This window comes from Fusarium sambucinum, chromosome I (genome assembly GCF_050947815.1).
Source record: "Fusarium sambucinum isolate potato_lamoka chromosome I, whole genome shotgun sequence".
Taxonomy (NCBI): Eukaryota; Fungi; Ascomycota; class Sordariomycetes; order Hypocreales; family Nectriaceae; genus Fusarium; species Fusarium sambucinum.
Genome location: NC_139294.1, coordinates 3,520,593 through 3,536,836, shown reverse-complemented (window position 1 = coordinate 3,536,836; position 16,244 = coordinate 3,520,593). Strand labels below are relative to the sequence as shown.

At 48.0% G+C, this 16,244-nt stretch overlaps 6 protein-coding genes across 6 annotated transcripts; 3 read left to right on the top strand and 3 right to left on the bottom strand.

The window, feature by feature from the left end:
- Positions 1-3,414: 3,414 nt before the first annotated feature.
- Positions 3,415-4,147, top strand: FSST1_003872 (gluconokinase; the record flags this gene model as incomplete). Its single annotated transcript, XM_083229992.1, has 2 exons — positions 3,415-3,642; positions 3,704-4,147. The coding sequence occupies 2 exons, from the start codon at positions 3,415-3,417 to the stop codon at positions 4,145-4,147; spliced, it is 672 nt and encodes a 223-aa protein (XP_083087302.1).
- A 1,254-nt stretch (positions 4,148-5,401) lies between these two features.
- On the bottom strand, positions 5,402-6,930 carry FSST1_003871 (2-oxoacid dehydrogenases acyltransferase-domain-containing protein; the record flags this gene model as incomplete). The annotated part of the gene is made up of 2 exons (XM_083229991.1): positions 5,402-6,705; positions 6,756-6,930. 2 exons carry the CDS (start codon positions 6,928-6,930, stop codon positions 5,402-5,404), a joined length of 1,479 nt encoding a protein of 492 aa, XP_083087301.1.
- A 409-nt stretch (positions 6,931-7,339) lies between these two features.
- On the top strand, positions 7,340-8,436 carry FSST1_003870 (ATP10 protein-domain-containing protein; the record flags this gene model as incomplete). Its single annotated transcript, XM_083229989.1, has 2 exons — positions 7,340-7,701; positions 7,758-8,436. 2 exons carry the CDS (start codon positions 7,340-7,342, stop codon positions 8,434-8,436), a joined length of 1,041 nt encoding a protein of 346 aa, XP_083087300.1.
- Positions 8,437-8,592: 156 nt separating this feature from the next.
- Positions 8,593-9,382, bottom strand: FSST1_003869 (vesicle transport V-SNARE protein; the record flags this gene model as incomplete). Its single annotated transcript, XM_083229988.1, has 3 exons — positions 8,593-9,096; positions 9,146-9,259; positions 9,314-9,382. 3 exons carry the CDS (start codon positions 9,380-9,382, stop codon positions 8,593-8,595), a joined length of 687 nt encoding a protein of 228 aa, XP_083087299.1.
- A 1,046-nt stretch (positions 9,383-10,428) lies between these two features.
- Positions 10,429-12,798, top strand: FSST1_003868 (chaperone ATPase HSP78; the record flags this gene model as incomplete). Its single annotated transcript, XM_083229987.1, has 1 exon — positions 10,429-12,798. One exon carries the CDS (start codon positions 10,429-10,431, stop codon positions 12,796-12,798), a length of 2,370 nt encoding a protein of 789 aa, XP_083087298.1.
- Positions 12,799-14,125: 1,327 nt separating this feature from the next.
- Positions 14,126-14,924, bottom strand: FSST1_003867 (ADP-ribosylation factor family-domain-containing protein; the record flags this gene model as incomplete). The annotated part of the gene is made up of 4 exons (XM_083229986.1): positions 14,126-14,218; positions 14,310-14,375; positions 14,474-14,718; positions 14,777-14,924. The coding sequence occupies 4 exons, from the start codon at positions 14,922-14,924 to the stop codon at positions 14,126-14,128; spliced, it is 552 nt and encodes a 183-aa protein (XP_083087297.1).
- Between the last annotated feature and the right edge of the window lie 1,320 nt (positions 14,925-16,244).

The window sequence follows — 16,244 nt, the reverse complement described above, 5'->3', positions numbered from 1 at the left end:
GTCTTCATAAGATACTGTCTTGGCCATGGGCCTCAACCTTATGCATGCGCTGTTTTATAGCAATTGTTGCTCGTGTATGGAATCTTTGGCTGGACTGCTCAAGTCACATGGTGTCAAATGGTGAATGAAATACATGGCATCTTTCACCCACTGTCTTGTTGGCCGAGATGCTGACAAAATCATGAGGAGGAATTGCCAGCCGCTATTGTTTCTGAACTGATTCTGATTTGTCTTCTTGAGATTATATCTATCATCCCGTCAAAATGATTGTGATGTAGTATACAAACTCAAATTCTCTACAGCTGGGATAAATACATGGAACTCATAAGCAAAGATGAGATCAACATGTGTCCTAAATGTTTTTGCAAACCTCATTCATCTATCTCCTTAGAGTTAATTGAAGTGGTTTCCCATGGTTTATTCAGTTTTAAAAGCAGTCAAAAACAATTGCAACAATCACATCATGAACATTGCTTGCTCCACATCAGTTGGACACCAAATACCCTATATATTATCTAGTTCCTAATCAAGTTGCTGTACAGCGCGAATAATGTTAACCACAAGCCAGCGCATCTAATATAATCAACGAAAACTTCCATCATGGGTTATACCGGTAACTAAGTCAACCGGAATGATATAAAAGTGAGGTGTTGGATCAAAATGAAGCGAGCCGAACCGAAAAAACAAACCGTTACATACCCTTAGGACACTACCCCTCGCTTGTATGAGGGGTCTAATAAGTAGCCATGTCACGTATCAAACTGTGAAGGTAATGAAGGCAACATGAAAATATGCAGCTGCTTCAAAGCGGCGTGTTGTAGGATTGTACATACATGCTGCCCAGCCAAGCATTGGAGGAAGCAAACAGTATCGGTAGAGTAACCGGTGTCGCCAACCGAGCCAGCCCTTCGGAATCTAATCTAGCAACCCGACAGGGCGGAACGCCCGGGGGAAAGGTTGGGGTGACATGGATCGAGTTCCAAGACTCCCAAGTCAAATTACATAGTACGTTTGTTCCGGGGAAAAGTCTTGGGTGCCCCGAGTTTGCATATCTAGTCTGTGTGTAGTGTTGGGTGTTTGCTTCAAAAACGGCAACTTGATAAGTACTGCTGAGAAAGTATACGTTTGATGTGTGATCAATTATTTGATCATTTTGGGGTGAAATAGGCATCTCAGTTACATCTACTTTACAGGAGCAGTAATAGTCTCTGCCCTTGCAGCAAATGCTGTCAATCCTGCCTCAGGACTTGCATCTCCATATGTAAGTAACTATATTATATTGACTTCTTTTTGTTTCGTATCGGAAATGAAGTCCTGAGTTGAATTTTCTGTTGGTGCTCTGTGCTTAAAAGTCCAAGTCCACCTGACCTCTCTGCCCCCACACCTCTATGTACTCCACACTCCCTCTCTACACTAACACTGCACTTATCTCCTGGTGGCTTTCTCCCGCTGTGTTGTGCCTTGACTAGGCCTAGACCCGACTTTTGCAATTCCAGATCGGGCTTGCAATATTGTACCTGGCTAGAATATAGAGGAATCAAATATCCATATTGCTGGTGAAGTTCAAGTGCTGGGAGCTGGTAACAAGCGACATTCGCTCGGCTTTACTCTCTGTTGGTCCAAGTTCCTGTCTGCAACAATTGCAGGAACATTCAACTGGGGCCCCCTTTACAAAGCGAGACGAGGATTGACGAGATGTTGATTAGAGAAAGTATCAGTGTACTAACAACTGTGCTGGCCATAGCGGATAGTATAATTAGAATAGACCCATATTGGAATATTCGAAGAAGAAAAGCCGTATCTGTCGTACATGGATCACAATGTTTGAGTATCATTGTAGGACGACTTCCCACCTGTACGGTATAGTCTGACCATCGTAGGTATAGTTGGAGGATCTGCATTATCAATCATTAAGCAGTTGAACGTTATCTTTGGTCCGATTCGTCAAACTCTTAAGATAAGATCTCGGATTTGAGCGCAGGTAAGTAGTCTTTAGCTGTATACCCAGATCAGTCAGACCGGATAAGTGCTGACCAGGTTTTGTAGATGTATGTAGACTTTTACCGACTTGAAATTAATTATCCAAGATAAGTTGAGTTCCTCTTTGAGAGAATTACAGATAGTACTGAATTGATACTGGTGAGAATACTGCTGTATGGCTCGACGGCTAGATATTCCATCAAGTCTCAGCGGAAACTCCGCGTAAGGATGGGGTTCTCTAATAAGAACATGATACTGTAGATCCGCCCCAGGGCATAATTTCCAAGTGTGACGTGCATTGTTACGATGATCAGAATATTCCATGTCGAGGACGTGCGAGGAGAGGGAGCCTCGTGACCTCACCATTTCACAGGTACGAACGGGAGAGTGACAGGGACAGGCACTGGACTAGGGACTGGGGCTGGGATGAGTGTAAGATGGAATTTGGGGTTCAGACTTTCTAGACACCATCCATCATCGTGTCCCACAACAAGCGTCATGGGCCTACTCCTCACCAATCTCTTGTCTTTTCCCCTGACAGTGAATCCGCTCCACAAGAATTAATCCACTACCATGCTTTCGTATTATCCGTAGAGTCAATGTAGTTGTAGTGTGTAGTATAGAGAGTAATACAAAGTTAGTATCTAGGTATGGAATAGGTAGGAACGGATATGGGCAACTGCAGGTATCCCTCCAAGGAAGAAAAATGTTCGGGCATTAAACCAAGTCAAGGGGTTACTTTTTCGCCCCAACCAATAAAACATCCTCAAAACCCAGTCTCGGCACCCCTTGTCCCTCAAGTATACTTATAGAGTAGGCCAGCGGGTGACAGTCACCCCCCGGGCCCATTTCACTACACCCAATGCCCCCACGCCACCCTATGGAACAAGAACCGACAGTGGAGGCTTTCCAAAGTTTCGTGCCTGTCCTCCACTGTCACGGTCACGGCCTTCTCCCCGGTTCTCCTTGAGCCTGAATTTGAACATCCATACATCAGCCATCCATGACTTAACTAGGTTGTGCTCTGTAACTCCAAGGCTTATATAGATCCCCCTCTGTCCTGGGGCCCCCGTGGTTTTTTGTCAATCCCGCTTGCTTGCTTGCTTCACTGAATTTTGGCTCTTTTCCCACCTTGTTCTACTTTTACTCGTAACAGTTAACGGACATTACATTCATCTTGCTCCTTATTCATACACTGGTTACTACGTCATTTGACCGTTAGCTGCCTGCCTTTATCACTACTACCACTGGACTCAGTATTGGATCAAAGGTGTATTCTGGAGCTATCCATTCGTCTATCCGTCCACTCATACGGACCAACCCAACCCTCGACATCTGCCACTCATAACTCTTCTCAACTCAAGCCAAAAAGTCGATATAGATTTATTACAAAAAAACTGTTTGAAAATGCTCACTTACAATTCCACGTCAACAATGCCCATCAAGGCTCCTACAAAACCAGTATCCATTGCCTTGTCACCCACAACTTCGTCACCAATGACGGCAGCAACTCCATCTCTTAACTCGGCCACTATTAACGGCCACAAGACCCAAGGACAGCAACACATCTGGCTGGTTACAGGCCCTGCTGGTTGTGGAAAGACGACTGTCGCCGAGTATTTGGCCAAATCATTGGGTATGCCCTACGTCGAGGGTGATGCTGTATGTACAAATTTCTCACCAGTGTCGCACATCACTACTAACACACTCTCCTCCCTACTAGTTCCACCCTCCCGCCAATATTGAAAAGATGGCAAATGGAATCCCTCTCACTGACGAGGATCGATGGGACTGGCTCACTGCCCTGCGAGAAGAGTCTATCAACCGCTTAAACGCTGGGTCATGTGGTGTCGTCCTCACCTGCTCGGCACTCAAACGCAAGTACCGCGACGTCATCCGTGTCGCTGGATACTACGATCGCCGCATCCAAATCCACTTTGTCTTTCTCGACGCTCCCGAAGAGCTTCTTCTCGCTCGTGTCACTCAACGACAAAACCACTACATGGGCGCCAACATGGTACACAGCCAATTCGATATTCTGGAGCGCCCCTTGGCCGACGAAAAGGACGTTATCACCATCGACGTTAGCCGACCTATTGAGGAAGTCGAGCAAGAAGCCTTGAGCAATGTCTTGGAAACCATGGCCAAATCTCAAGACAAGCTATGAAAGGAAACTGCGCATTATATCATTTTGATATACACCACCTCGACCAATACTCATCGACCTACCACACAACACCACACACAGCACGTCCGCCCACCATCCAACCTTATGCGAAAATTATCATTGAGCAGGGAGTCACAGCGTTATATGGCTATTTGCATTATGGATTTAGGAGTTTAATATTTGCTCATACCTCTATCTTTACACGGCGTTAAAAATCTTGTCATTTGCTTTGGTACTCATCTTCGGACAGCTCCCCGGCGCAGCGCGACAGAGACAAGGTCGGGGAGGGACAAGGATAAGCAACTCAAACCAGTTGTCTTGGGCAAGCTTGGTCTTGGGTCATGCCCCATCGTTTGCCCCTCCCCCCGCAAATGTCAGAGTTGCAGTCGCTGGGTCCGGAGAGCGCGGGGGTGAGGTGAGGCTACTGATACAGATAGGCTAAAAGGGATGGCGGCAAGGTATTCCCTCCTCATCCTTGGAATTTTTGATCTTTGGTTACATACAGTACAAATAGGGAAAGGAACTTGGATAGAGATAAGCGGTCAGAATTGAGGCTTATTTTTACTATGTCACGACTTTCAGCTTTTGTTATAGAATACTTGCCATCTGCTTCAAATGATGGTACAAATACAAATGTTTCAAGAGTTTTCTTGTTATTCACTTTCTGTTTCACGGTATTATATACCGAAGAATCTGCCACTTCCACATGTACTAGAGATATCCTTTCATCCTTGCTGCCGGAATCGGACATTACTTACTGGGTTGGATATTATCCGATGTACTTAATGTCCAGCTCATGCATCATGACAACCTAGCCAGCCTGACTACGGCTCAGCTCTTCCACCCATGAAAAATGACTCGACAAGCGTACAAATGATGCATCGCCCGAATAGTTCAGCAGACAGGCATTTCAATTGGAAGTTCCGAGTTGGTGTGTTGTCATCCTGCACGGTAATACCCTTCCGGCACTTGTGATATAGAGCTCATCACGAGGTTAGATATGCATGCATCGAAGTATATTGTACAACCGCCCATCCAGTTTGGAAAAGAAAATTCCTGCATATGGTTAATTTTCAACCCTCCTTTACACTCACAATGGTGGCGAGGCCTCCGTACGTGTGAGTATCACTTGAAGAAACCAATCCTGCAACAAGATGACACAGCATATTCTCTTTCCGCGTATAGACGTCTTCCCATACTTAATCATGACTTGTAGATTTTATATCTAAATTATGTACTTTGACATGTTTTCAACTATTTAAGATGCATTATCATAAGATCCGGCTCCTCCACTATCTGTCTCACAACTTCAGCAGCTCGCGCCATAGTAGCACCGTCGATAACTCGATGGTCAGCACTCCAGCTAAAGTTGGTAATCTGTTTCTTGACCACGTTGTCGTTCTCGTCAAACGCAGGCACTGTTCGCATACGTCCGATGCCCAGGATGGCCACTTCACGCTCCACAATGACGGGACTAACATATGTACCGCCGACATTTCCGATATTGGACACAGTGATGGTGCCGCCTTGGAAATCCGCTGGTTTGAGTTTGCCCTGACTGGCCAATGCCTGAAGTCTTGAAAGCTCTGCTGCGATGGTCAAGATGTTGAGAGATGCAACGTTCTTGATCACAGGCACTACGAGACCGCCTGCTGTATCCATGGCGATACCGATGTTGTGTTGCGATCGATGGACCAGGCAGGGCTTGCTGGTCTTGGGATCAACGTCGACTCGGGCGTTGAGCATTGGGTATTTGTTCAGCGCCAGCGATACAGCTTTGATGATAAAAGGGAGGTATGATAGCTTGCTTGGTTGCCCCTCGGCAGAAGAACCCTTGGCAAGAACACGGTTCAGACGTTGTCGAAGCTCCACGATACTTGAAAAGTCGACCTCGTCCGCGTAGAGGAAATGAGGAATGGTTAATGACCGTGTCATGGTCTTGAACATTTGGAGCTGTGGGTTGGATAGAGGTGTGACCGTTTCCGTCTGCACCGACGTATTTTGGGGCTGTGAAGGTGTAGGGGCTGATGCTATTTGCTGGGCGCTGTCCTTGGTGTCTCTCTCCTTGACAAATTTGTAAATATCCTCTTTCATGACTCTTCCATCTCTTCCTGTTCCTGTAACATCGGAGATATCGATTTTGAGCTCCTTGGAAAGATGTCGCACAGCGGGAGTGGCGATGCTTGCACATTTGCCCTTTTCCTTCGCTGGCGTCTCGACCGGCGCTTCTTGGGGAGTTTGTTGCTGTGTTTGTTCGGCCTTGGACTCCGTAGGCGGTGATGGTGGAGGGGGAGGAACATCCGCCTTATCACCTGGCTGGTCAATTATCGCTTCGACGTCTTCGGCCTTGGCCTCGCCCTCAATATCAATGTCGACAAAGGGCTTGCCGACCTTGGCCATCTCGCCTGCTTCGTAGTGTAGCTTCTTGACCACGCCGGAGAAGCGGCTTGTGATTTCCACTGACGCTTTATCGCTTTGGACTTCGCAGAGCGGGGAGAATTCCTCGACACGAGCGCCGGGTTCGACAAACCATTGAATGACTTCGCATTCGACGATACCTATTCTTGTGTTAGTCGGGTTCTCGGACGATCTGACTAGGAAGACTCACCTTCACCAATATCGGCTAGAACAACAGGCTTTACAGCCATTAACCTTCTAGACTCACTGAACCATCTGGGAGAAGAGGCATTCAATGAAGCACGAGGGCCCATTGCCATATTGCCCATGGCTCGGGCAACGTGCCATTGCTTCTGTAACACACGGGATCCTCGCTGTAGAAACATGGTTCTGTAACTAGCAATTGAACCTGAAGAATTGGGAGTAACAATCAAAGAAAATAACAAATATCAGCACCAAGTCATCCTCATAAGAAAGAGGAGATGGTAAATACCATGGCATTGTTTAAGCCGAAAGCCTGGCTTCCATCGGCCCCGTCCGTGGATAACCGCCAATCCGGGGGAATGACGGCACTGGCAGATACTAAGCCCGATCTGACCGCGTTCTCGGTTCTGTCGCGAACCCCGAAAATCCACATTGCCGATAAAGGCAATTGCCCTGTGCTCCACTGATCCCGTTGTGAACGTGGGGACCTGGCCCGGACTTTTTTTTTTTGGAGTCAATAATTTTCCAACGTCTGGTCTGACCTTGAGAGAAGAGCTGCTTTAAAGTGTCTCTCACCCCCGCCAACCAACCATGATGGCGTCACGACGACTCGACCTATCCCTCTCCGGCCTCGCCCGTCGACCTCTAACATGTTTATTTTGCGAATCTCGACGATCCTTCACCACCTCCGCTCTTCGGCCAGCGAGGACCGAAAAACCAGGTGCTGGCGCATCCTTAGATCCTCAAGCAAACGTTGCCAAGCCAATCGAAGCTCCCCGAAGCTATGGAAAGCGACAGCAGGGTCACTTCGTGCCTAAGCCTCTTCCTCGGCCGATTGGCATGCCTCTACCGCCCAAGGCTGGAGAGAACACAGGCATTGATAGTCGCTCACTGAAGCAGCGTCGTGAGGACTTTGTCAACTACGATAAGCACTTACAACGGCGAAAGGAGCTGTAAGAATAGACTATCGCATATATACATCGCATATACTAACAACGCACGTTGACAGAACGGCAAAGATATCACGCCCATATTTTCGAGACTGGGGTAACCTTCAATACCATGAGGGTAAATCCTTTATCGCACCTCCACGCTTGTTCAAGGCGGAGCTCTCTCTATTCTTTCCCAACTTCTACGGCGAAACCCTCTTAAAGACGGACAGGAACCCACGTGATACGACACCACTCTTCAGCGGCAAGGCCACAGTTATCAATTTCTTCAGTAGTCGCTGGGCTGAGCAGCAGGTTGCGACTTTTACTTCCAAAGAGGAAAACCCAGCGCTGCATCAAGTGTTGGCACAAAACAACGACACCACACAGCTTGTCAATATCAATTACGAGGATAATGCTGGAAAGGCCTGGTTGATTCGGTTCTTCATGGGATCGCTACGGAAGCAGTTCCCCGAAAAGGACTGGGACAAGTACTTCCTGGTACGACGTGGTGTCACCGACGACATTCGGGAATCCATTGGCCTGCTCAACAGTAAGGTCGGATACGTCTTCCTTATCGACAAGTACTGCCGCGTTCGGTGGGCGGGCAGTGGAACAGCCCATCCAGTTGAGACAGAGGGCCTTGCCAAGGGTCTCTCACGTTTAGTGGACGAGATGGATCATGAAGCTACCTTACCAGCCACAGCAAAGGAGCAACACCCAGGTAAACAGCATCTTGAGGTGCCAAAACTCTTGTAATTAGACGTTCTCCAGTAGAGGAGAGACGATTGTAACTTTAGACATGCTAGACATCATGACCCCACCATGGCCTACCTAGGTATTGTACAATATCAAAGACGCTGATACCCCATAACACCTAAAACATTATGCGAAGAAACCAAGTCCCGCCCAGTTTCACGAAAAGAGGAAAAAGACGATGAAACAAAACGCAACGAAGCTGCCCATGATAATGCCATCCCTCCTCTTCTTAGCCGATATCCTTCCGATCAGCGTGTTGATCCCGGGCACTTGGCTTGCTGCGTGTGTGATCCTCCTGTTGATGCTTGCCAATGTTTCGCGCTGCAGGTTGAAGCTGTCATTAACAGCATACGCCTGGCTAAGCACGTTATCGGCCATGCTGTTACTGTTGTCGATGCGGTTCCGCTCCTGCAACATGTAATCGGCCTCGGCAGCTTCGGGGTTGTTCTGACGGTATTGGTCGATATCCGACTGGACGTTGGACAAAAGGTTCGCGCGATTACGAGCCTCTTGTAGATTTGAGCGTAGGTGGATTAGATTTTTCTTGTGATCAGCGAGCTTCCTCTGGAAAGTGTTGAGGTTTTTCTGTTTAATGGCGGAGGAGGTGAGGGCGGCCTCAGAATCGAGCAGTCGGACGAGTTTGCTAATGACATCCTCGCGCTCGAGGGAGTTAGCAAAGAGCATGTGAGCGCAGAGTATCAGTGTGAACCTTTTCTAATAACTCCTCTAACTTCGTCTCTGTCTCGCGTTCTTTTTCTGTGGGTTTGGGTGGGATATTAGGAGCTGCTGCGAACCGCGAATACGTATGGAACAAGTTCTCCGTCTAAGTAAAGGCAACGTCAGCTTGTGTTTCGGCGCATGATGCCGTTCAATGTACCTGTTTTTCTAGATTTCGAGCTTGTTGCATTAGACTAGTCCAGTTTCCAGATCCCGAAGATGCAGACATTGTGTTCGGTGTATATGATGTTCTGATAACTGCGTTGTGATGTGCTTGCGCAAGCTTGAGCTAATCTACAATCTACCAACACATGATCAACTCCCTGATGGCTGACCAACAGGCCCGACACCTGGTCCGATTAATGGCAGAATTTCACACCGCCTACAGAAACTAAAACGGAAGGAAAAACCTAGCAAACCTACCTGAAATTTCAAATTCTAATTGAACTGTGCATTCACTTTCACATAATGGACAAATGTTTTAAAGCAAGAAATCACCGAGGGAAAACATAGAGTAGAATAAAATATTTTGGGCATTTTGTGCCCCCAGGCACAAGCCTAATGCTCATGCCAATATGATCATATCGTCGTAGAATTTTTTTAAATTTTTTTTTTAAAAAAAATTAATCTTTGGGAGGAAGCATCCTCCCCGGCGGGGGCAAGCGAACACGGGGAACAGGACGCCCCATGGTGGTGTCGCCGTCGCTGTCAGGGTAGGTGTCGTCGCCGCCTTCAGGGTTGGTGTCGCCGCTGCCGCCAGGGTTGGTGTCGTCGCCGCCGTCAGGGTTGACTAACAAGGCTTGGTCTTTTTGTGTTCAAGGTTAATGGATCGAAGATTTATCTTGTCTTTGTGTTAAAGGAAGAATAAGTGGGCTGCTTGGCAGGTATTGCTTATGTATTGTGTGAGGATAAGGTTGCTCTTAGAGCCCTATGTTTCGTGACATACCGTCTCATTGCATCGATTAGACTTTGCGAAGCCCCCCCATCAAAAATATGTAATACTCCCGATTAGACTTTGAGAAGCCCCCCCATCAAATATGTAATACTCCGTTGAATCCGGACTAGCGTCCTGTATCAGCTCTTAGTCTCATGTTCCCGATGACGGACCTGGAAGCTACGAGAAAATGCCCCAGGCGTCATGAAGCGTGTAGCCTGGGTCTCGAACGTGTAGATAATTGGAGGTCTTCCGCCTGTTGATAAAATCTTTGATTTTGCTTCTCTTTTCTCCTTCTCAATTGACCTCTTTCAAGTTTATTGCCTTGCTATACACAGAATATGCAGGCGCGAAGACAACTAATCACATCAACGCAGCGCATGGCTGCTAGTGCCCGGGCTCGATCAGTCCGGCCACTTACACGAGTACTCGCAACACAACCTTTAAGACCAACATCCCTTCGCTTAATACCAAGCATTGCAGTCAGGACATATGCCAATGGCCGACCTCATCCTCCAGGCGGTACTCACCGCATGAATATGGGTGGTGATGAGGAGAAACCCGCCCTGGAACAATTTGGTGTTGACCTGACTGCTCGAGCCAAAGACGGCAAGCTGGATCCAGTTATTGGCAGAGATGCCGAGATTCAGCGAACGATCCAAATCCTGTCGAGACGTACCAAGAATAACCCAGTTCTCATCGGTAATGCAGGAACTGGAAAGACAGCAATTCTTGAGGGCCTTGCCCTTCGTATTGTTCGTGGCGACGTCCCCGAAAGTGTCAAGAACAAGAGGGTCATCAGCCTTGATCTCGGCTCCCTAATCGCCGGTGCCAAGTTCAGAGGAGATTTCGAAGAGAGACTGAAGAAGGTCTTGACAGAGGTGGAGCAGGCCGAGGGAGAAGTTATTCTATTCATTGATGAGTTACACACCCTCCTTGGCCTCGGAAAGGCTGAAGGTTCCATCGATGCCTCGAACCTCTTGAAGCCTGCTTTAGCTCGTGGTGAACTTCAGTGCTGTGGTGCAACAACCCTCAACGAGTATCGCCAGATTGAAAAGGATGTTGCCCTGGCACGACGGTTCCAACCTATCATTGTCAGCGAACCATCCGTGGAGGATACGATAAGTATTCTTCGAGGAATCAAAGATAAATATGAGGTCCATCATGGTGTCCGTATTACAGACGGTGCACTGGTAGCTGCCGCAACTCTATCCAACCGTTACATCACCGATCGGTTCTTACCAGACAAAGCCATTGACCTCATGGACGAGGCAGCCAGTCATCTCAAGCTGCAGCACGAGTCCAAGCCCGAAGACATCATGCGCCTTGACCACAAGATCATGACGATTCAGATTGAGCTCGAGAGTTTGAGAAAGGAGTCTGATGTGGCAAGCAAGGAGCGCCGAGAGAAGCTCGAAAATGACCTCAAGAAATTGAACGAGGAAATTTCTGGGCTTAACGCGCGCTGGGAGAAGGAGCGTGCTGAGATTGAATCGGTTAAGAAGGTCCAAGAGAATCTCGACAAGGCCAAATTTGAGCTTGAGCAGGCCCAGCGAGAAGGAAACTTTGGACGTGCCTCTGAACTCAGATTTGGTGTGATCCCCGACCTTGAGCAGAAGTTGCCCAAGGAGGGAGAGGCCAAAGAGTCAACCTCCAGCGAGACTCTTATCCACGATTCGGTCAGCCCAGACGATATCGCCAATGTCGTCTCCCGTATCACCGGCATCCCCGTGTCGAAGCTCACTTCAGGCCACATCGAGAAGCTAGTCCACATGGAGGACTCACTCAGCCAGGCAGTCAAGGGACAAGATGAAGCCATCAAGGCTGTGTCAGATGCAGTTCGTCTCCAGCGAGCTGGTTTGAGCGGCGAGAACAAGCCGTTGGCTTCCTTCTTCTTCCTTGGTCCTACCGGCGTGGGTAAAACTGAGCTTTGTAAGAAGCTCGCAGGGTTCTTATTTTCCACAGAGTCTGCAGTCGTTCGCTTCGACATGTCCGAATTCCAGGAGAAGCATACCATCTCTCGACTCATTGGCGCACCCTCTGGTTACGTTGGCTACGAAGACGCTGGCCAACTGACTGAGGCTGTCCGCCGCAAGCCTTATGCCGTCCTCCTCTTTGATGAGTTCGAGAAGGCACATCGCGACATCTCTGCTCTACTCCTTCAAGTCCTTGACGAGGGCTACCTTACAGATGCCCAAGGCCACAAGGTCGACTTCAAAAACACCATCATTGTTCTGACATCCAACTTGGGTGCCGACATCCTTGTTGGTCAGAACCATCTCCACCCTTACAGCGAAACAGCCGACGGCGAGATTGATCCATCCGTCCGTAAGGCCGTCATGGATGTTGTCGCCTCAGCTTACCCACCTGAATTCCTCAACCGAATCGACTCCTTCATTGTCTTTAAGCGCCTCGCCCGGAGCGCTCTTCGTGATATTGTCGATATACGCCTCAAGGAACTTCAACAGCGCCTCGACGACCGCCGCATCGTGCTCGATGTCCCCGGCGACGTTAGAGACTGGCTTGCGGAACGTGGTTACGATCCCAAATTCGGTGCCCGTCCCTTGAACAGACTCATCACCAACGAGATCGGCAACGGACTTGCAGACAAGATCATCAAGGGCCAGCTGAAGATGGGAGAGACGGCCGAGATCAAGGTTCGCGAGGATAAGGAAGGCTTGGACATTGCTGTCAAGTCCAAGGAGGACTAGACTGCCCCAACCAAGAATTATTCGGGTTCGTTCTAATGAGTTTATATGTTTCATGTCTAATTATTGTAAAATCCCTTGTATAAACAGTATCACCATAGAATGTCCATAACCTTGATTTAATAAATACCCACTCAGCTTTTAAACCTAAATAGGATATGCTTATTATTTTCATGTTAGATAAAAGATTTGCCATTCAAGACTTTGCCAAAACTCTAAAGGATAGTTCTACTTTGCAAGTAGCTTCTCAATGAGAGTAATCGAGAGCACGAGCTATGAATGGTAGCACCTGTTACCCTTGCGATGGAAACGAGTCGGTTGTGATATGTGGGTATGTTGATTAAGACCAGCTGAGATGTTGCTTGCTACTTTACAAGTCGTACCTCCATGGGTAATTCTTAACAGTCAATATCCAAGGAACGTAATAAGGAAGTTGATGTCAATGAGTTGTGCAAGGATAATAATACAAGAGTCTGCTAACACGGCATAATCCGACTCACCAACACTATCCCTCATATAGTCTTCTAGTGTTCTTGGGAGAGGATATCATATATAGCTAATGTCACAACATAATTTATGGTGCCAGCATCGACTTGCACAAGTGCAAGCACAAGACCCGAAATTCAAGACAAAAACTAACCCCTGAACTCAACATTACACAAATGTCACTAAATTATCACAAGCTGGGCTACGATATAGATATAAGGATGGAATAAAACAGATAGAATCTCTACAACGACCCAATCTCGTAGTGGCCCCGAATTCATGCCTCGTTTCTACTCCTCGTTACTCGAGTTGATCATCATGGTCATGTTCCCTGAAGCGATATGGAAAGGAAATGGAAAAAAAACAGCAAATGATAGATGTACCAGTGCGCCACGGTTTGCGAGAGTATTCGTGTAAAATCTGCAAAGAATGCATGTTTTTCAAAGAACAAACGACACCCGATTTGACGACTGTACAAATACCCCGGGGTTCCCTATAAGACGCCCATCATCACCCGACTTTTCCTCCAAGAAGAAAAAAAAGAAAGCACGTTCTGTGGTCCTCGGGAGGGGCAAGCTGGCGCTTACAGATGGCAAACAAACGTTAACCGTGAGGCTCACAGTGAAGCACCATTGAGAGACGGAGGAAGCGTAGAAACAGGTTGCTTTAATAGAAAACGTGAATAGATGCGACTTTGGTTCAAGGATTCATTTTCGATTGGTTGACCGATAACTTTGCAAATTACAACCGAAACCTCGAGTCGACACAAAGAGCCATTTGAGAGGATGTGGCAGAGCAAGAGGAAAAGGCGGGTTTCTTCAAGAGATGCTTCTCGTCAATCTTTCTACTGGTGACCCGCCTTTCGGAGGGTGTTGGCGAGCCACTCGAGACCCTCATAGAGACCGTCACCTGAGGTAGCACAAGTGGACTGGATGTACTGTTGGAAGAAAAGGTGAGAGATTAGCATGTGACCAAACGGATGAATATGTAGATTTCTGGAACCCAGATATCGATGGTTCGTTACTTACCCAGGCGCGTTGTCGCAGGCTGTGGAGGCCAAGCTTGTCTGTGATCTCGGCGGCGTTCATGGCGTTCTAGTTGAGGAATAATGTTAGCATCATGATACCGCGGTTAAATGACATGTTGAGGGGAATGTTGTTAGGCGAAGTGTCAAGGCGGGGTCGTGACGTACGGGCAAATCTTGCTTGTTGGCAAAGACAAGGAGAATGGCATCGCGGAGCTCGTCCTCGTTGAGCATGCGCTGGAGCTCCTCTCGGGCCTCAACAATACGGTCGCGATCGTTGGAGTCGACGACGAAGATGATACCCTGAGTGTTTTGGAAGTAGTGCCTCCACAGAGGACGGATCTTGTCCTGACCACCGACATCCCACACGGTGAATTGAATGTTCTTGTACTCGACGGTCTCGACGTTGAAGCCTAGTTAAGAAAATGTTAGCAATAGTGTCTAGTTTGAAGGATTCAGGTCGTATCATACCGATGGTGGGAATGGTGGTGACGATCTCACCAAGCTTGAGCTTGTAAAGGATGGTGGTTTTACCGGCGGCATCAAGACCAACCATCAGAATTCGCATCTCCTTCTTCCCCCACAGTCTGTCGAAAAGCTTCGAAAAGGCGAGACCCATGTTTGCGGTTTACGGCGTCGAAGCCTGTGTTTGTAGGGATAGAGTAAAGAGTTCTAGAGGCGAAGGCGCAAGGTCAGCGATGCTGGGGGATAAATGTTGAAAGAAGAAGACGGGGCGAGGGACTTTGTTGCGTGCGAGGGGTAAAGTAAAAATAAAGGAAACAGTTTTGAGTTGGAGAGGGAAGAGACAAAGTCTAAGACAGAATGCAGGAGACTTCTAGCCAAGGGAGGAACAGAACAGGAGGCTGAATGACTGGCGATGGTGGAGGCTGGTTGGCTTTATGGGAGTGTCGCGAAAGGACACATAAGTTGATGAACAAGGTAGCGATCAAGAGCTCATCCATCAACGCCTCTCCACCGTCACCATCATCCAAGTTAAGTCCCTGAGGCTCTGAGCTTTTTAAGCGTTCTCGCTCCAGGCTGCCGCCAAATCCATTGAGATAAGCTGTGCCATGCTGTATGTCGACATGGTGGTTTAGGCCGTCACGAGGCGGATCAACGGGGTAATAGCATGGCGGCGAATCTGGATCATCAGGCGGCGACAGCGTGAGACGGACGGTAGCTCGTTGAAGCCATCGAGACGAGGATCGGGAATAGGCAAGCAACAAGAAGCGGAATCTGAAGATACTCAAGCAATAGACAGAAAGACGCTGAACTTACTGGATCGTGGGGCGGTCCTTGGAGTGGTGGTGCAGAAAAAACGACGAGCGACGATGGATGGATGGATAATATGGATGGATTAGATTGGGGGTGGGCGCTGTCGGGTGGTTTGACTTGTCGGTGTGAGAATGGATCCCGTCACTTTAGGGAGAGAGGGGTGAGAGACATGGAATGTCCTATTTTTTCCTGGTCTCGGGCTGGGGGGGCTGAGGCTGGTGAGTGAGTAGCAGTGTTACTGGACTGTTTACTGGTTAGTTGCAGCGGGGGGAACACTGGAGCCAGGGCCTGTTTCGATTACGCTTCAGGGGATTGTTGGACAGGGAGTGCTGAGGGGCAGACAACGCAATTGCACCGCCACATGGCCAGTGCAGTTAGTGGCCTCTTTGATCTCGGGTACTTTATTCACTTTAAATGTGGGAACATGATAAGAGGGCTCTGAATAAAGACGCTTTATTGAATACAGTTTTAGGAAGGTTTTTAGTGAGTAACGAGAGAGTAAATGAATAAGAGCCATCAGAGCATGCTAGTAAGTAGCAGTCATGATTCGCCATGAATTCCATCTGTAATTACCAGAGAACGGAAATCAAAGCGCCGCGCAATCAAGTCCCGCTCCTTCATCCCTTTTTGAGGTAGGTTAGTACTTAGGTTAGTAGGTACTAAG